This window comes from Camelus dromedarius, chromosome 3 (genome assembly GCF_036321535.1).
Source record: "Camelus dromedarius isolate mCamDro1 chromosome 3, mCamDro1.pat, whole genome shotgun sequence".
Classification (NCBI taxonomy): Eukaryota; Metazoa; Chordata; class Mammalia; order Artiodactyla; family Camelidae; genus Camelus; species Camelus dromedarius.
This window is the reverse complement of record NC_087438.1, coordinates 64,642,377-64,663,318: the sequence shown is the minus strand read 5'-3', so window position 1 is coordinate 64,663,318 and position 20,942 is coordinate 64,642,377. Positions and strand designations below refer to the sequence as shown.

The window sequence follows — 20,942 nt, the reverse complement described above, 5'->3', positions numbered from 1 at the left end:
ATAAGTAGTTGGTAAACATTATGGTCGTAGCTAATATGTTTTGAACACTTATTACGTCTAATAATTCCAGTGCCTTAAGTCTGTGTGCATCTTTTTTTGTTTATTATTTCTGCTGGTTTTCATACTAGCTTTGTTTCTTGGTTTGCCTGACTGGGTGAGCTTGTAGATTTTTTTTGTGGAAATAATTTGAGGCCTAGAATTGAGGTATATTTCTACAGAAAGAAATTGTACTTTTTTCTACCAGGTGTTTGTGAGCTTCACCAATCTGGAACCACCTTAAAAAAGATTTATAGCTTGAGGTTTCTGGACCAAGCAGGTTGCTATGTGCCTGGGTTTCAAGGTCATTTGAATCCTGGTTTACTTTTGATTCACTTTTAATCTGAGTGTATAGCACCTTGATGGGAGGGTCAAGTATCTTAGCTTATTTTGATATGAATTTCCTATATACTCCTTCCTTGTGTGAGCCCTGCCTAGGCTCTGATTTCTGTCCCACTAGCCCGCAAGTCCTTCAGACTGAAAATTAAAATTTGTTAGGATCTGCAAATGCAGAACTGCCTTCCTTCACTTACTTCTGTGAATTCCAGTTTTCCTTTTTAGTTTTGGCTTGGTAAGTCCTTAATATCTTGTCAGCTTTCTAGTGCTTTTAAGAATACATGCTTTTTATATTTTATCCCAGTGCTTAAACTTAAATGTGCAAATGAAATCACCTGATAATTTTGTTAAAATGCAGATTCTAATTCAGGTCAGGGGTGGGGCCTGATATTCTGCATTGCTAACAACCTCCTGGAGAATGTCAGTTGTGCTGGTGCACAGGTCACACTTTGAGTAGCATAGTTTTTTCCTACATTTTTAGTTCTTTTCAGTGAATGAGTTTGTTCACAGAACCTAAAAGACCATGATTATTAGACACTGGAATGAAGTACTTATTATGGGCCAGCTATTATGCTAGGTATTTTTATATATTTTGTCGTTTAATATGAAATAGCTGCAATTAATGTCCACAGAGGAGGACGCTTGAGACATAGAGATTAAATAACTTGAGCAAAATCACAGTTAGTAGATGTGGTGATGGTTTTTCTCAGATCTAACTCTTGAATCCTCCTGCTCTGCTGTGTTGTCTTTCTTCTTTTTAATCCATCTTCTATTTGCTTTATATTGAAATTTAAAAATTTTTTATTTTTAACATTCTTTATATGCTAAATATGATTTTGAAAACATTTCTGATACACTTATGAGATAAAGAATATAGGATACTTCTAATTTAAAATGAAATAATTCTTATAATTCACTTTTCTAGGTAAAATGTCTAGTGGAATTTTTAAAAATTAAGGATTTCAAATCAACTTTGTGAAAACCACAATGCTGTATATATTTTCCTTATTTTTAATATTGAGTTGATTATTAAAGCAGTGACAAGCTTCATGATTCTCTGAACTTTAGTTATTCATTTTACTAGGGACTATGGACATTTTAAAAATACTGTTTTTCATGGAGTGAAGCCATATTTATCTTACAATAAGTTTTGTGGTTTCTGTTTTTTTTTTTTTCTCATTCAGTCTTTGTTTCACACTCTTGTATCTTGTTAGAAAATTATATATTTGTTTGTTACCACTGTAAAATCATGTAACTTTTGGATCTTTAATGAATATTTTAAAAGAACAGAGTTGAAATGATCATAGTAGAAAAAGGTTTTTCTTTTATAAAAATATTAAACTTTTTTTTAAAGCAGTAATAAGTTGGTACTTAAGAAGTTAGGGGTTATGAATGTGATAAAAGCAAACTTTTCAAATGATTTAATGTAAAGATTTATCAGTCTGTTTTCACTTTTTGTGAAAGTTTATGCATTTATCTAAGTAATCATTTGTTTACTATTATAGGGAGGTGCAGTAGCAGGAAATGTGGCTCATATCCTGGACTCAAATCATGGAAAGGTTAGTTTGCCCCTGTTCAAACGAAGTGTTCTACTTGTTAAATAGTATTATTGATGAAAGAGTAATTTTTCTTCCTAGGCTTAGGGTCACATCATATCCAATATAGTCCTACTTTTAGTCACTTTGAAAGTCAGGAAACTATAGAGAGAATTGGTTAACATCCTTCCCTTCTCTTATGTAGAAGGCGTTACTGTACACTGCAGTCAATCAGTTGGCTACGGGAAGCAATTCAGCAGAAGATGAAAAAAATACTGCACTAAAGACCATTCAAAAGGCAGCTCTCCTTTCTCCAGGTGAATATAATATAATCTATTTCATTATTTAGGACTCTGTCAATCTTGCATTTGTGACTTATAGAGGCAAAGTTTGTATTTTTATGAAATAAAGGGATTTTAAAATATTTTAAGATTTTGCATATTATTTGATTATCTCCATTCAGATTATTTTTATTTTATATCTAGTATCTAATATCAGATAGTAATTCTCATAATTAAGAGATAATAAGCTATTGAAGTAGGCTCAAAGGGTTATCTGTTTAGAAATACTTTATTACCCATTATTGAAAATCTGAATTATACATTTTCAAGAAGTAGTTTTATTTGTTTTCTATCAGTCTTGTTTATGAGATTTATCTATAGCTACTAAGTTATTTAATAAACATAATTTAGTTATTTTTATGTGTGATAAGCTCCTTGAAGAGTGGAGCGATGTCTTCTGTGGTAACTGCTAGAACTGCCGAGGTGCTGGCCTCACTGGACTAGCCTGTCTTTAGTTGTAACCAGATGAGTTGCTTGTTTGCCATTGGTCACAAAAGGTACCAAGGAACTGCGTTTGGACTGCATCAGCGTGCTTCCATTACCACACTGGAGGAGTACTTTAGAGGACTGGAATATTTAGCAAAGTAGGATTATGGGATGTATTTTTACATAATTTTGTTTTTAATGTGATATATAGCTATAAACAATATATTCCGCCAGAGCACTTCAGACTTTAGTTAAATCAGAATATTATTGCTTTTGGCCACCTACTGGGGAAACACATTGTACAAAGAACAGGTAAATGCTATCTTTACAATAGATGGTAAAGATCTGAACTACACTTCAGAGATTATTCTATAAAACAAGTAAACAGACCATTGTCTTGCTGTTTATTCTCTTTCATTTTTGAAATAGAACAAAAAGAAACCCTAAACATTTGGTTTTGTCTGTGCTATATATTGGGTGAATTTCTGATTTTAAAAGGTGTCCTTAAGCAAGTATTAGGTATAGAATCACTCTTCGAATTTTTACTGTGGATCTAGCATGACAGAAGATCTGTTAACTTTTGATTGTGTAAGTGGCACATATACTTTAGAGAGGTGAGATTGCCCAGATGAGATCTTCTTTAATCATCTTCTCTGATTTTCCCATATTTGGAAAAATTCATACACAAAGAAACAGAGTCATCATATAAGAAACTTAAAGCAGGAACTGATCAATGAAGATGAGTGCTTGTTTGAGACTTGTTTTTGGAATCCAGTGAAAGTGAATGTAATTGTAGTTATGTGTAATAGCTGTACACCTAGCCTTTGTAGACCTTTAGTTAAACAAAGTACAGTTGTTTCAGAAGTTTAAATATAATTCCAATAATTTAAAACTGATGGAAAGAAATCCAGTTTCTGTTAGATTAGTGCTTCTGTTTTATTAAAAGGTATTTTTAGGAAACTATATTAAAAATTTGGGGTTTCTACTTTATGCATGTGTATATGTGTGTGTGTGTGTGTATATATATATATATATATAAATATAAATAATATTTACATTATCACTTTGTTTCATAGAGAATTTGAGTTACCTAATCATCTATAGGAGAGTTAACGAAAATAGCAATTCTTTTGAATTATAGCAAGAAATTGCTGCAGCTAATGTCAGTCCCCTCTCCCAAAATCTAAGCTATAGAATACCCTAAGATCCTTAAATGAATTGTTCACTTAATCTTAGAAATAGGTCAATATTCAGAAGTTGAGTCTACTTCAGTTGGAATTATAGGATTTTAGACCTGAGGGCGCCTGAGCCATCATTTAATTCAGATGCCTTATTTTATAGAAATATGAGTCCCAAAGGAAAAGCTACTGCACAGTTAATTAGTGGCATTGTTAGACCTAAAACCCTAATCTAAGACTCAGTCATATGCCTTTCATTATATAGTAATCAGATCTCATCATAAATTCTAGGAAATGGTCCTTTTTCTGGATTTGATTATATCTTACGTTATTTAAACTAAGGTAGTCATCATCTGGGCAGAAATTATTTTGTAATATGAAGGTATATATTTAATTTTTTTATAAAATTTTTCATCTGCATAAGATTTCTAATGATTTTTGTACAATTAGCAGTAATACTGACCATCTATAAATGAAACAGATATATATTTTAAACATCTGATAGGAGATATATATTGGATGGGACAGTTAGGTAAGGAAAAAAAATAAAACTAGAGCAAAAACCTATGTTTAAGTGACTGTATTGTTAATCAGCACCCCTTGTGGGATTTAAAAATTACCATTTTTTAAGGATAGCAGCACTAAAATGTTAACCATGTAAATATTAACCTGCAAAATATGATTTATGAAATAAAAGATCAAACAAATAAGAAAAAGCACCTAAGTTCCAAATCCCAATCCCCTTTTTCTTTTCACAACTAACTTTCATGAAAGGAGGAGTCTATACTCATAATCTCTGTTATTACCTCCTCAACCCACTGATACCAGGCTTTCCCTTTTCTCCTGAAGCTACTATCAAGATGTGAAGGAAGGAGGAAAAGAGCAAATGAATGAAGAGATATATACTCATTTAATTGCTTCACTTGCAATGATAAAGTGACTTTCATGCTTGACTCTTAGAACATAAGTAAAATGGAGTTGTCTTGAGCTTTTCCTTTGACTCAAACTTTTCTTAAGAACTGAGAAATTGTGTTACCTTGCTTTTCCTATGACTGAGCCTTTTAATACAGGGACTGAATGATGAACGCAGATGTCTCTTTGAGAGTAGCCCTTAGTGTTCAGTGAAAGTGAATATAATTGACCTTCTCACAGTAGCACACTAGTCAAGGCAAGTGAGGTAACCAGTGATGGAAGAAGAGCTTAATAGGATATTTCTCATTTTCTGATGTGTTTGGAAAAAAATGACAAATCTTGAAGGGTGAATATAGTAATGTGGCTTCTGGAAAAAGTATGAATTAGTTTTTCTTTAAGAAAATGAAATTTTTCTGGAGGGACTCTTTAATTAAGTTAATTAATTAATTTGATATTTATAAAGTCTTACTTTCATTTTTGGTAGTTTTATAGCAAGGTATTGATATTAACAAGCCTTCAAACTATATTTCCTGTGTTTAGGTGATCCTGCTGTTTGGGCCGGGCTAATGGCAGCCTGTTATGCTGATAATAAACTGGCTCTAGTGAACAACACTCAGCCAAAGAGGATGGACTTATACTTAGCACTGTTATCTGCTATTTCTGCCTCAAGTAAGTTTAAAAGAGCATTTAATACATGGTAAATTCAGGGTAGAGTACTCAGAAGGATATTGCCAAAAGGTAGCAGGCACAATTAGCCATATGCTAAAAGCTGTTACATGCTCCTGTAACAAAGCTTAAGAACAAGCCTTGAAAAGATCAAATCATTTTGAAGGAGCTTACCTGCATACCAAATAAAGTTCAAGAACATTATAGGAATACAGAAATATCCAGCATTCAACAAGGTGACATTCACGATGTCCAGTATCCAGCTAAAACTTAATATACATACAAACGAGCAGAAAAATAACACCCACAATGAAGAGAAGAATCAACCAATAGAAACAGAACCATAAATGACACATGATAGAAATCTCTTTAAAAAGTAATTGACTTGGGGGAAGGTATAGCACAGTGGTAGGGTTTGTGCTTAGCATGCACAAGTTCCTGGGTTCGATCCCTAGTACCATTACATAAATAAATAGATAAAAATAAACTTAATATCATCCCCTCCTAAGAAAATGTAATTGACTATTTAAAGCACATATGACAGTAATAGCATAAAGACCGAGAGGGGAAAATGGAAGTATTTTGTTGTAAAGTTTTTATACTATAAGTGAAGTGGTTTAATATTATAGTCATTCCTTGTTATCTGTGGGGGATGGGTTCCATGACCCCCTCAGATGCCAAAATCTGCAGATGTGCAAGTCCCTTAAATAAAATGATATACTACAGTTGGCTCTCAGTATCCACGGGTTTCACATACATATATACAGAGGGCTGATTATACTTAAAAGTAGACTGTGACAGGTTAAAGATGAATACTCTAAACTTTAAAGCAGACACTAAAAAAAAGTTATCACTTAATAAGTCACCAAAATAGAAAAAATGGGATATAAAAAATAATCCCAAAAAGGAGGAAAAGGGAACAAAGAATAGATAAAGAGAAAACAAAACAGTAGAGTTAATTAAACCCAACCATATCAATAATCAAGTTAAATATATAGAATACAGAAATCAAGTTAAATAAACAGATACAGAAATTTATAACCAAATTTTAGCAATTCAAATCTAATAACATGTCAAAAAAGATAATATATCATAATCAAGTGGGGATTATCCTAGGAATGCAAGGTTGCTTTAATATTTGAAAATGAATGTAACTTACCATATTAACTGCTATGAAAGATACCAATGAGTTTATACTTTATAATTCCATTTATATGAAATTTTAGATAATGTAAACTGATCTATTGTGACTGAAAACAATTAGTAGTTTCCTGGGGACAGAGGGAAAGAGGAGAGGTGGGATGGGGGACAGAAGTGATTATAAAGGGATTGGAGGAAACTTTTCATGATAATGAGTATGTTCATTATCTTGATAGTAGTGATGGTTTACGGATGTATACATATGTCAGAAGTCATCAGATTTACAGTTTGAATATGTGTGTATGTGCATTTTATCATATATCAATTATATTGCAATAAATCTTTAATTTTTTTCAATGAATTTGTTTTCAGTTTTACTGAAGATCGCAGTGATACTTTATGTTAGTCACAAGTGTATAAAGTTTTAAGTTATGCAGCCACAAATATCCATACTATGAAACTTTTCAGAAACCTGTCTCATGTCAGGATAGTCTATGGTATTCCAGTGATATGTGTAAGTTTTAAGAACTATATACGTATGATAAGTTTAATTATAATACTCCTTAGTAACTAATTACTCCTCTCAGAACACATTATAAATTGCAGAAGAAAGTAACATTGACATTTCTTGTTTACAGTTAAAGATAAAGAATTCCTTGAAAATTACAACCAATCTCTTGAAAAGTGGTCTCTCTCCCAAGCTGTCACTGGCCTAATAGACACAGGAAGGATATCTGAAGCTGAAGCCCTCTGCACAAAGGTCTTGTTATGAAATTGAGATTCACGGATTCTTACCCTACTTGGAAAATAACTTCAAAAATAGAGTACACCTTATTTAAAAAGCTTTTGGTGGTGGTGGTAGTGGTGATGATGATGGTGTACCCAGTATTTACTGAGTGCTTACGTATAAGCCAGTCGATACAGTTAACAGTTTGTATTTGAACTTCACAATCCTATGACATAGGTGTTTATCCCCATTTTTCCAAATAAGAAAACTAAGGCTTAAAGAGGGTAGATGATTTGCACAAGAGTTCACAGGTAGAAATTGATAGCTTAGAGAACTTTGAGCTCTCATTTGTCTGACTTTTAAGACTTAAGGTTTTAACTTTTTTGGTTTTTTTGTACCATGTAGAAGCAGTATTTTCTTTTGATTTCTGGTTACTTTCTTCAGAATGTAATGGTTTCCAGCATCCTTGCATTTTTCAAAAATTCTGAACCACGTAGAATGATTATGTTGATTGTTAACTGGGTGAATGGAATTATTGAGTAGTTACTTTTTACCTACCTGGATTGTAGGCTCTGTGGGTAAATTCTTATACCTTGCCTAACACATAGTATTTACTATATTTATTGAATAAACAAATCAGTCTCATAAATCTACTCAAAAATAATTTAATGGATAAAGAGAGTTTTAAATACCACTTTTCCTGAAATCATCTTTTTTCATAAATGCTTACCAGGGAGATTGTATTGTCTTTATAGAATTTTTTTTTCTGGAAAAATCAATATAAATTTTACAGAGAAAGAAGAATGGATCTTTGAAGATCTCTTTGGTCCATGAATTCTCTGAAAAGCAGAGTAATACATTTTCTCTTTTATTTATTTAAGAAATTCCATCTAAGTTCAGGATAGGTTAGTATAATACAGTGAGTGTTTAGTAAGCTTAAATTGACAATTGCTTCATGCTCTCTCTAACAGAATAAGAGATAATTTTATGAATCTTTCCTCATTACTTTAATGTTCCAGTCTCTTACTTAAAAGAAAGCAATCACAAACATTTCAGAAATAAGTACATTTAGGACTATGACCTAATAATAGAAAGTAGCGAAGTGTGTTATTGAGAGACAAGCAATAACTAAAGAATTGTTTAAAACAATAGTGGAAGGACTTCTTTAACTTCTTCTTGTATGTGTATTTGTGTGTATATATACACATATACACACACACACATATATACGTGTACAACATACATACATAATATATTTATACACATATAATACATTTATGTGTGTGTATATTTATGTTTTAAGGTATAAATAAATGGCTTAGGGAAATGTATAAATGGATCAATTCTCTTACTCCCAGTATGTAAGAAGTCTGCGCCTGGAGGAAGGACATACAATGAGTATCTTTGTTAAAAAGGTTGAGAAAGGAAAAGATTTATAGCTCTTTCCTTCTTACATATTATAGTTTCTTCCAATAAGGAATAATATTAGCCTTCACTGTTAATTTTGTATTTTCTTAGTTCAGCTGTTTACATTTGGAATCTAATTTTTTAGGATGTCACTAAGAATAAACCAAGTCAAAGGGACGTCCTAAATCTAAGATTAATGACTCATACACTACAGTAATAGCATTATTCATTTTAGAGTTTATTTAAATGTAGAGTTTGATATTCCCAAGATGTTCTATTTGTTTTACATTGGCTGTTGTTTATTTTTTTAATAAGGAAAGGTTAAATTCAGGTGTTTTTGTTTTTAGTATGGAGAATAGCTTAATTGCCTTTTACATTTAACATTTAAGAACCTATTTGATGTATTTCTGTTTGGTATTTAATTTTTAGAATTTAAAAAGTAACCCTGATCAGCCAGCTGTTATATTACTTTTGAGACAAGTTCAATGTAAACCACTCCTGGAGTCACAAAAACCTCTCCCAGATGCTGTCCTTGAAGAGCTGCAGAAAACAGTCATGTCCAACTCAACCTCTGTTCCAGCTTGGCAGGTAAATTCCCTCTTTTTTAATGTAAGTCCTTAATTAAAATGCTTCTTGATATCAAATGAGGTCAGGGTATGCTCCATTTTCTTTGTCTTGCCCTTAAACTCACCATATATTTCTCATTTTCAAGATTTAAAGGGTATTGTGATTAGAGAAACTAAAGAAGTTGAATACTCATTTAGGATCTACTGCTACACTGCTTCAAAGCTTTTAAAATTGTTGATTATAAATTTCCTCCATTTAAAACAGTGTTGAAAATACTGTCTTTTACAGGAGGTTTAATGTAAGAGAGCTTAGTGTTAACATTTTATAATAAGGTTCCCATAATGGTGTTTAACTCTACCTTTAGGGGCAGTGTGTGTAGTTTTTTTTTAAGCCACTTTATAGGTAACGTATATCCAAGATTTTAATGGGTTTTTAATGCCTTTAGAAATATTTTCAGGATTGATTCCTGAATCAATAGACTGTCTGCCCTTTCAGCTGACTCTGGTTATCCACAATGACAAATACATAATGATCACTGTGTACTTTATTCTTACTGATACTAAAATACAAAAAGTATGTAATTATTTTATTCAATTTGTCATAGTTCTTTCTGTGTTCCAGAGACAGTATGAAAGGGGCTTTTTGATATAGATTTTACAGAAGCTTATTTTACAACAGTTTGTTCTTCATTTAGCTCTTTCGTTATTTCAGCATTTTGATTGCTGCTTAAAAAGGTTATGTAATGGTATAAAATAGTTGGATTATGCAAGCTAAGCCTCCTTTTTACTTTAATTCTTGAAGAAAGATGCTGCTTTTTTCCCTCAGAATAAATTTGCCATATGAGGGTTAAGATACTTTAATTCTGAGGTCAACTGGATATTGATGATCTCATATTCTTTATCAAGGGGAAAAACATCTTGTCAAACTAAAAGGGAAAATTTAAAGGATAAATTATACAGTGAATAAAGTCTTAAGAGATAGGGTGTATGTTTTCTTTTATACTATGATATAATTCACAATGAATATAGTGTAAAAATCTTAAAAGTACCACTCATTACATATGTATGTACCTTTTTAACCACTACCTTTATATCAGAGTATTTCCCACAGCCTAGCTGTCTCCTCTGTGCCACTGCCTTTGTAATCTCTCCCACCTCAAAAAAATAAAAATAAAAAGGGAACCACTATTCTGACTTCTATCACTTCTATCTAATTTTGCCTGTTTTTGAACTTGATATAAATGGAGTATCCTGTTGTATCTGATTAGTTTCATTCAACATCACCTCTGTGAAATTCATTTAGTTGTTTCATATAGCCATAGTTTTTTTCATTTATTTTTATGACTATACTGTAAAATATCTCTTTTACTGTTGATGGACATTTGGATTCCGCTTGACCCTTGAACATCACAGGTTTGAACTGCACAGGTCCACCTATACATGGATATTTTTCGATAGTAAATACTGTAGTACTGTACGGTCTATGATTGGTTGAATCCTTGGAACTATAGATACAGTAACTATGTTGTTCAAGGGTTCACTGTGTTTCCAGGTTTTGGCTATTATGATTAATGCTGCTGAGTCCATCCTGGAATATGTCTTTTGGTGGGTGATAGAGTATGTGTATATTTACTTTTATTGGTCCTGTCAAATGGTTTTTTAAAATGATTGTCCAACTTAAGTTCCCACCAGCAAATTATGAGCAGCTGAATTGCTGATATTCCTAGATGGTGATTATTGTTTTCCCTTTTCAGTGAATGTGTGGGTAGTAGTATCTTGTGGTGGTTTTAACTTGAATTTACCTGATGACAAACGCTGTTGAGCCTCTATTCATATACTTATTGAACCTTTGGATATCCTCTTTTTAGAGTATTTTTTCCTTAGTGCAGTTTTTCATGGGTTGTTTTCTTACTGAATTGTTGGAATTTGTTGTATTTTCTGGGTACAAGCACAGTTTTGGATGTCTCTGTTGCAGGCATTTTCTCACATCTGTGCCTGGCTTAACACTTTCTTAATATTACTTTTTGATAAGTAGTTCTTAATGAAATCTAGTTTATCATTTTTAAATGGTTAATGCTTTATTGAGGCATTCTGTTTAAGAACCCTGCTTAACTTCAAGTTCATGAAGATACTGTTCTGTTTTTCTTTAGAAACAATTGTTTTACCTTTCACATGTAAATCTGTAGTTCATCCTGGATTAATTTTTGTGAATGTTACAGGGTCAGGGTTCATTTCTTTTTCATGTGAACATATAATTGTCCTAGCACCATCCTTTGAAAAGAACGTTATGTCTTCACTGGATTGTAGTGATGCTTTTGTCATAAATCAGGTGATTGTGTATGTGTGGGTCATTTAGGGCTCCCTATTCTTTTACTTCTTTTTCACTGATCTGTTTGTTTATTCTTGCTAACAGCTTTATAATTAGTTTTGATGTGTGGAGGTAATATTAAGAGCTCCAGCTTTTTTGTTTTCCTTCAAGTTTGTCTCAGTCATTTTAGGTCTTACATTTACATATAAATTGTCAATTACCCTCCCCTCCCCAACAAAGCAAAAGCCCTACTGGGATCTTGATTGGAATTGCATGAATCTATAGTTTAATTTGGAGAGAATTGACAAAGTATTACTATTGAGTTTCTCTATCCAGAAATGTTTTATAGTCCTCATTATTTAAGTTTTAAATTTCTCTAAGCAGTGTTTTACAGTTTTCAATATAGAGGTCTTTTACATTTTTGTGTTACATTTATTTCTAAGTTGATTTTTTTTGCTCTATTGCAAGTAGTATTTTTTCTGTATGTTAGTGTCAAACATGTAGAAATACAGTTGGTTTTTATATATTAACCTTCCAGGAACCTTGCTAAATAAATTCACTTATTCTTTTGAAATGGTTTTGGGTTTTCTATATACACAATTATGTGCTTTGAAATAATGAAGTTTCACTTTTTCTTTCCAATATTTTTATGCTAATTTTTTCTTGCCATATTGCACTGTATAAAGCCTCGAATACAATGTTAAGCAGAAGTACTGATAAGGGAGCATTCTTCTTTTATTCTCTACCTCAGGTAGAAAGCATTTACAATTTCATGATTAAGTATAATATTTGCTTTAGGTTTTTGTAGATTTGTCTATCAGATTCTAAAATGGCTTTCCAGTTTATATTCCAGATTAAGGAAGTTCTTTTCTATTCTGAGTTTATCGAGAAAGATTTGTTTTTTATTATGAATGAGTGGGTTTTGCAGGGAGCATCTATGAAAATGGTTCCTTTTCTTTATTCTGTTAATGTGGTAGATTGCATTGATTTTCAAACGTTAAATCAACATTTCATTCTTAGAAGAAACCCTACTTGGTCATGACATATTATATATTGCTAGAGTCAATTTGTTAATTTCTTTGTTTAGAATTTTTGTACCTATATTCATGAGAGAGATTGGGCTGTAATTTTTCTTTCTCTTAAGGTTCTTGTTAGGTTTGGTATCTGTGTTATTCCTTTTTTCTCTATTTTCTGAAAGAGTTTGTATAAGAGTAACATTTATTTCTTTAATGTTTGGAAGAATTCATCATTGAAGCCATTCAGGCCAAGAATTTCCTTTATAGAAAAGTTTGTGTCTTTTTAAATTAGAGATTAAATTTTTTAAATAGACATAGAACTCTGAAGATTTCCTGTTTCTTTAACATTAGTGAGTTGCAAGGAATTTATTCAGCACAACTCTATTTCAAATTTATTAGCATAAAGTTGTTCAAGATATCCTCTTTTTTTTGTAAAATCTGTAATAATTTTCCCTTCTGCATTCTTATATTGGTAGTTTTGTGTTGTCTTGATAACAAGCAATTTTATTAACATTTCAAAGAACCAGCTTTTTGTTTTGATTTTATTATACTTTCTTTACATGTTATTTATTTCTTTGTTATTTATTTAACTTTCTTTGGATTTAGTCCCCCCCACCCCCAGCTTCTTGACATAGAAACTTAAAAATTTTTCATCTTTCTGCAATATATGCACCTCTTAAGATTTTATGTAATGCTTTCATTATCATTCATTTGAAATGTTTTCTCATTTCTAGTTTAATTCCACTTAATCAGAATGCACTTTGTGTGATTTTAATTATTTCAAATGTGTTCAGACTTGTTTTATGACCTATTGTAAGGTCAGATTTGATAAATGCTGCATACACATTTGCAAAGAATGTATTTTGCAGTTATTGAGTGTAGTCTTCTAAATATTTCATTTAAGGCAAGCTGATTATGTTTAAATCTTCTGTATCTTTACTCTTTTGTCTGTTTCTTTCATCATTACTGAGTTAGGCATGTTAAAATCTCTAACTTTGTTTCTGGATCTGTCTCCTCCTTCATTTCTATCAACCTTTGCTTCATAAATTCTGTGATTAGGTGTACACAAATGTCAGAATGTTATATCTTCTTGTTGAATTGACTGTTTCATCATTATGAAGCAACCGACTTTATCTCTTAACATTTCTTGTCTTAAAGTCTACTTTGTTGGTACAGCTATGAAAACTGCTTTGATTAGTATTTATATGATATATCTGTAATGTGTAAAAAAAAATCACATTGAATTTTTATTTTGTTCCTGAGTTGCCATCTTGGGAGACTTTTTAAGAATTCAGAGTAGATGCGGATAGTAAGTAAGCTGTTGCTAATGGAATTGGCAAGAATGGCTACCTCTTTCTTGACTTGTGATTTTTGTTGTAGGGGCACAAAATTTACCAGTAATTAAATTAAAACTGTAACTTTATCAAAGTTTATTGAATTTGTTGGAAGTAGACTGTGTACTAAACTAAATCTTTTGGGATCTTCTCTTTCTGTTCCTCAGTGGCTGGCACACATTTATCAGTCGCAAGGGATGATGGGTGCTGCAGAGATGTGTTATAGGAAAAGTCTCCAAGTAGCATCCCAGCAGGGCAGCTGGAGTGGGAAGCTCTCAAGTTTGTTGAGACTAGCACTGCTTGCATTAGAAGTCTGCATGGTAAGATCATGTTGTTATTATTATTATGAAAAATTGATTCTTTTATTTTTTGTAGGATAAAAGCTTTTTACATAGTGATATTCCATAGAGTGCCTATTCTCTCATCGCCTTCTAGCATGGTCTCCTTATGGACTTTGTATTTGGGCTTTTGATGGGCATAAGAGTAACATAACATAAACCCATAGATTACAGCAGAACATTGTCACTGAAAAAACAAAGATTATAATTTTAAAAGTTGAATTTTGGCAAAATATACCTTTTTGTTTCTTAGTGATTTAACTTAGAATTAACCTAGCTAGTCATCTGTGACAAAGATGCCAATAATTGACATTTTAGTCATTTCTCAGTTCAATTTGAGATTCTATAAGAGGGACTTCTAGTAATTTTTTGGCTTGATATGTTTTCTGACACTAAGTTAGGTATATTAGTGTAGAAGTTTTATATGCTACTGTGGAAAACTCTTCAAGATAAATATTTAAGTGGATGTGAAAGGGCAAACTACGGAACAGTGTGTATGATACCGTATTTGAGTGTATTATGTGAGGTATATATTTTTAAGAATATGTATCTCGAAATATATTCTGTGCATTTACATGTGTGCACACTAATAGGGACATAGATGTAAAAAGATATAAAGGAAACTTAATGGCAGTTATGTTGGAGAGTAGTACTGGGGGTCTTAAGTGGTGGTGGGGGAGAATTTGTCATTTTATATCCTTTGATGGTGTTTGATTTTTTTATCATATGCATGTTACTTCTGTAATTAAAAGATAAAATGTCATTTTTTGGTTTATGTGACTGGAAGAAATTGTCCTAGACAGGCCTGAATTAACTCATGCTTTTACCATAGTAATCTGTTGCCAACATTATTTACTTGCTTTAACTAGACATTTTGACAAAGAAATATAAGAATTAGGAAATTAACTCAGCTTTGGTGCTATTACTATAGAGCATATGTCAGAGCTCCTTAGCTTGGAGCCATGTTTTGTTCATCTTTGCATCCTTTCTTTACCTCTCTGCCTTACACATAGGAGTTCCTCAACTGGTGGTTTTTGAATGAATGAACAAATAGTAACAGTAGTCAAATTTGAGGTGATTTGGCTGGAAAGAAATGGTGGTTAATCATAATTGTAGACCACCAAACATTTTGTTTTGTTTGTCCCATGTTTTTATTTAACAAAGGTCTTTGTGACCTTGGTAGCTGGTGGGCTGTGGAAGCCACATGTGGTACCTATAAATGCTCTTGAATATGTGAACTCGAGAAGTGGATACTCTTCTAGTCTAACTTATTATTTGTTAATTAATAAATTTTATTTAGTGGTGTGATTTTTTGTTTGTTCTTCATGCTGCAAAATTGAATCTGACCTAGAGTAAAATAATAGTAGCAATAATAATAGCAAACATACAGCACACTCAGCCTGTGCTAGGTACTGTTACAGTGCTTTACACATGTTAACTTATTTAATATTCATCAGAACCCTATTTTACAGATGAGGAATTACAATTTAGTAATACCCGTGCATACCTGCCTCCCCCTCTCCAACCACTGCTGCCACTACAAAAAGTGTTTTCTCTGAGAGCCTTGGTTCTGGTTCTGCCATTTACTTCCTCTGGAAACTTCAGCCAATTAAGCTGTCTAGAGGCCCTTCCGCCTCTTTTTTTGGTAATAGTGGAGGTAGTAATACCTACTCTGCCTTCTTACAGGATTGTTAGGAATATCAAATGAAATAACATTTACAAATGCCTTTGTAAACTTTAAAGTACCATCCACATCTCATTTGCTTGTTATAAGATTTGATACCCAATAATTATTATAAGGAGATATCACATTTCTCTGGTAAATAGCTGGCAGTGTGCAGAGGATGAGTCTATTAAAATTAGACTGTTTTATGAGAGGCTATTGTATGTGTGATAATATATGAACAGGCTATTAAACCGAAAGGTTCAGCTAAGATATTAAATATCAGATTCCAAAGAGAGATATCAGATCAAGATACAGGTTTCTGAAGCAGGTAGAAGACTGACCTATATGGAATAAAAGGATTAGAAGAGTACAGGTGGAAGATTGTGAAGAAATGTCTTTGGAGAAAGCTGTTACCTCCCCCATCGTCTCCCTGGCACATTTCCACACACAGATACCCAGCAGGTGAGGAAGGGAGTGCTGCCAGGGAGAGGGAGGCTTTGGTGTGTGACCTCTGAGGTCCCGAGGCACGTGTCTGGAAGCACACAAACAGGTGTCTGACCCATGCCTCAGAAGCCAGGGCTCCACTTGCTGTGGAGGGAGTTGTTTATGTTTTGGAAAGTGACTGCGTGCTTTTGGGAGAGAGTGGTCAGCAGTGGGTGAATCCTAAACGTGGGTTGGAGTCTGTGCTTGGGTATAAGATGCCCTCTATCTTGTGAAAGACAGTTGCTGCCATGTGGAGTTGGCAGCACTCCCAGAGCTTGTTAGAGCCAGGAATGAATGATGCTAGCTGGGATAGTGGACTGGCATAGGGATTATCTTAGACCCTGTCCAGCAGAGCCACCTAGAGGAGTGATGGGATCTCAGCAGAAGGGAAGCTAGAGATTTCCAGATTGCCGAGGGATGTGAAGAGAGTAAGTGGAATGGAGTACCTTCATCCAGGTTAGTGGAGCTGCAGCCAAGCAGGACTGCTTTGTGGGTGTGCGTCCTATCCTGTGCACTTGCACAGGGCTCCACACTGCATTTAATACTCTGCGGTCACCATCTTGAAATTCTCCATCATTTTTGAGCAAAGGGCCCTGCATTTTTGTATTAATTTTGCACTGGGTCCCACAGATTACATAGCTGGTCCTGCAATAGAGATTACCCACAAAGTTGGGAATCTCTGGTAAATCCAGGAAACTCTGGTTGAGAGAAGGAGCTTTAAAGATTTGTCAAGCTGAAAGAGCTAGCATCATTTTACAATGGTACCAGTCAAACACAAATTTCTGATATTTCAGTTGGGGCCTGAAACTACAAGCAAGAAAAGGTAGTAGTGTGGTTCAGAGGAGTAAGTCATCTCCCGCTGCCTGTAAGCACACCCTGGTGGGGAGCTGAGGAGACGGGAGTGGGATGCAGTCTTCACCTTTGGGTGAAGATTGAAGTATTGAAAAGAAGAGAACATTCTAATTATGACTGTGCTTGTGAATGAATGTCAGAGTCATGAGACGTACTGTAATTTACATCCAGGGGTGAAGGAAAAGTCTCCTTCATATAATAAATTTTAAAGACATGATGAGAGACAAAAATAAGTATATTCTAACCACATTGTTTAATATACCAGTTACATATAGAAGCTATTATATATTAATATTTGGGCTAACTTTGCAGATTACTTTACATGAATTCTTGGAATTTGGAGAGTGCATTATAAAAGCAACCAGTGAGAGTTTTATGTTACCAGTTTTTAAAAATATATTCGGAATAATTTTATTAGTGTGGGCCTTGCCTTACATTCTTTGCCAGATCCTATTGCTCTCAGCTTTGTGGAAGATGCCTCACAACCTCTGTTCTCTGTTTTCAAATCCATTATCGCTATGGCTTTCTCTTCCTTGATTACACAAATTACTATTGTCTGTACTGCACTCAGAGTTTATTGCTCTAACTTTAAAAAAATAATTTAGTGTTTGAGATGGACTGTGTATTGACTCATTATGTTGACTTTATTAAAACATGTACTGTAGATACCTGTGATCATGAGATCTTGGTTACAATTTGAGGTTTCTAATGAAAGATTTTAAATGCATTTTTTTTCTCCTTAGTATAATTTGTAGAGTGTTCACTGTTTTATTTTCAGTTACTGTTCCTTAGGAAATATTTATCTATGTTCTTTCTGAGTCAATACATACTATAAGAAACTAAAGTTTGCAACCTAAGAAATGTATTGGTATCTTAACATTTTTCCCATTAGGTGAAATTCTTAAAAAAGTTTTCAGAATTGATGACTTTGATTTAATTTTTTATCTCTGATCTGCTTTGCACCTTTTTCCTATATTGAGATTTCATTAACATATTTCATTTCAGGCTTTTGTCTTAGATAATTTTGAAATGTAGAACTTTGTATTTATCATAAACAGTTAAAGAATCATATTAAATTGAGTTTTGTATACTTGGTAGACCAGAAGCTTAGTAATTAATAGATTTTATTCATCTATATAATAGAGTAGTGCATTTTCTTTTAACAAATATTTTAGTGTTTTTTAAAATGATATCTACTCTTTGAAACCTTCCTTTAATCCCAGTCAACCCTTGTTTTGTAGCTCCCTAAGGGTAGGGATCAGATCTTAGCCATTTTGTAGAATTATGCTTCCTGTAGCATTTACATGGCAGCTTGGACAAGTAGGCACTCAGTAAATGAGAACTGATTGCATTTTTCAAAGTTAACATGTCAAATGTTTAATGACTTAATATTTGTCTTTTATTTTTTTAGGCTAATATTTCCAACAATCACTGGCCATCCTTGGTTCAGGAAGCTACAACTGAAGCCTTGAAACTTTGCTTTTGTCCACTGGCTGTCCTTTTACAAGCTTTGTTACAATTCAGCCGCAAAATGGGGGCAAGGTATCAAGAATCTTTTGTTCATTTTTTCCTTGGAAATATTTCTTCACTTTTAATCCTTCTAGGAAACAAAGATTTAGAATTAGTTTAAAAAACTTTGGTGTAATTCATACATATATATCTACTATGGACAGGCTAGTTCTAATAGCCCAATAAAGAAGAAAATAAAGTCTTAAAATTATTTTTAAAAAGTAATTTGGTAAACAGATATAGAATATGAGAGATCTGGCATGACAGCATTTCAAGTGAAAAAGGCCTTGGAATTTTTGCTTTTCACTTATTTTAGGTTGACCCAACAGTATATAAATGTGGATTCTAGAAACAAACAAAATCCAGAAGACCCAAGTTCAAGGCTAGGTTGACATAAGTTATTGCAAGATAGTAAGCTATGAAAAAAGTAATAAATATTGAAAAGTGGGAGACATTATAAATAATGTGATTTTTATATCTAGAAAAATCCAAAAGCTTCATAGATTAAAATATAAAAATTTTAGCAGTCTTTTTATTGAAGGAGGGGATGGGGTTAGAAATAAGTTTGAAGAAAATTACTTAAACATTATATGGATGGAAAAACAGACAAGAATATTTTTAAATTCTGAGAATAATATCTAGCTCCAATGGATATCACACGTAATACAAAGCACCTGTAAGTAAAACAGTGGCTTAGGAGCACATGTTACTGGAACAGAATAGCCATTATAGATATAGTGCTTAACACATATAAATATGTGACAGAGGTCACATCAGCACCACAAAATAGGAGTGAAGGAAGAGTTAAGATCTATGGCTAATAGGCAGTTCCAGTATCATTTATTTATTCTGGGAGGCCATTATTTATATGACTGATTTTACCAGGAAATATTTTAGGGTATAATTTGAACTTTCTAATGAACTCCTTCTGCTGAATTCAGTATCCATGACTTAGGGGGCCATAACCCACAACCCCTCGTAATCTCTGTCAGCACCTCCCATAATTTTTATCACCACCCAAAATCAGCCCAAATAAACACAGCTAAAGAAAAAACAGTGTACTTGCTAAGTGATTCCTATGTAAAAGCATCTTCAAGACAAGTTCTTTAGCTTCTCTCTGAAACCAATTGCTACTTATTCAGCAGTTTTGAAGTTACCACAGTTTGTGTTTTTTCTTCCAGTACAGAAGTTTTTCGAGTTATAGATGTTAGTAAGTTAGGAAATAAACAATTAAAACACAACTGTAAATCAGCCTGTTATTTACATGGGTTCAAATATTATACATATTCTTGAAAAAACACACTAAAAGCTTGATATTATACACTTAGCCTCTAGTATAGATGTTAAATATTTCTTCTTGTTCCACTCTATACTATCTTTGTATTATTTATTGATGTATTTATTACCTGCCTATTTAAAAAAAAAAAGTAGAGATAGAGCATGCAGAAGTGCTTATAAAATAGGGACCATTTCTCCATTGTATTTGGAATGAACCTTAATTTACATATCTGCAAAATGGAAATAGTAATAGCACTCTATGTTACAAGATTGTGAATGTTAAATGTGACCATATGTTTAAAACGTTTAGCATAGTACCTCATATATAATAAACACTTAATAAATATTAACCATTATTATTACATGTATAAAAAACTCATGAGTGTTCAGCACCATGCCTGTAAAAGAATGGGAAAGATAATGTGTGCCTGTAACTTGTGTATGAAATATCTTGCATTAACAAATTTACTAAATGTAAATATCTTGTATTAACAAATTTACTAAATGTAAATATCTTTTTCCCAGAGAAACACGGCGACTTTTGGAGAGAGTGGTGTATCAGCCTGGGTATCCCAAGTCTATTGTGTCAACTGCACGTTGGTACCTGCTGAGACACTTACATGCCAAAAATGACGATGAGCTCATTGGTGTAAGAGTTGATTTTATTAAAAATATTTCATCTTGGACCTTTGTTGGAGGAGGGGTGAGAGTTGCTGTGCTGTGCCTTGTAGGATGTCTCACAGCATCCCTCACCACTCTAACCACTGATGCCAGTAACACTGCCCTCCTCCCTTCACCCAGCTTGTTGCAACTGAAAATGCCTTCTAGACATTGCCACATCATACGTGAGGTGTGATCACCCCTGGTTGAGAACCACTGATTTAACCT

The 20,942-nt window shown here is 33.1% G+C and overlaps 1 protein-coding gene across 4 annotated transcripts in view; it reads left to right on the top strand.

The window, feature by feature from the left end:
- The window catches only part of SKIC3 (SKI3 subunit of superkiller complex), a 136,786-nt gene that overhangs the window by 107,139 nt on the left and 8,705 nt on the right, over positions 1 to 20,942 (top strand). For all 4 annotated transcript variants that reach the window (XR_010379210.1, XM_031448544.2, XM_010993956.3 and 1 more), the window contains exons 33-40: positions 1,878 to 1,931; positions 2,113 to 2,224; positions 5,305 to 5,433; positions 7,209 to 7,330; positions 9,134 to 9,292; positions 14,096 to 14,248; positions 18,679 to 18,809; positions 20,580 to 20,703. Coding sequence is in view for 3 of the 4 variants with exons in the window: in XM_031448544.2 (XP_031304404.1) it covers positions 1,878 to 1,931; positions 2,113 to 2,224; positions 5,305 to 5,433; positions 7,209 to 7,330; positions 9,134 to 9,292; positions 14,096 to 14,248; positions 18,679 to 18,809; positions 20,580 to 20,703 (984 nt within the window). In the remaining variant the exon portion in view is untranslated. The remainder of the gene's footprint in view (positions 1 to 1,877; positions 1,932 to 2,112; positions 2,225 to 5,304; positions 5,434 to 7,208; positions 7,331 to 9,133; positions 9,293 to 14,095; positions 14,249 to 18,678; positions 18,810 to 20,579; positions 20,704 to 20,942) is intronic.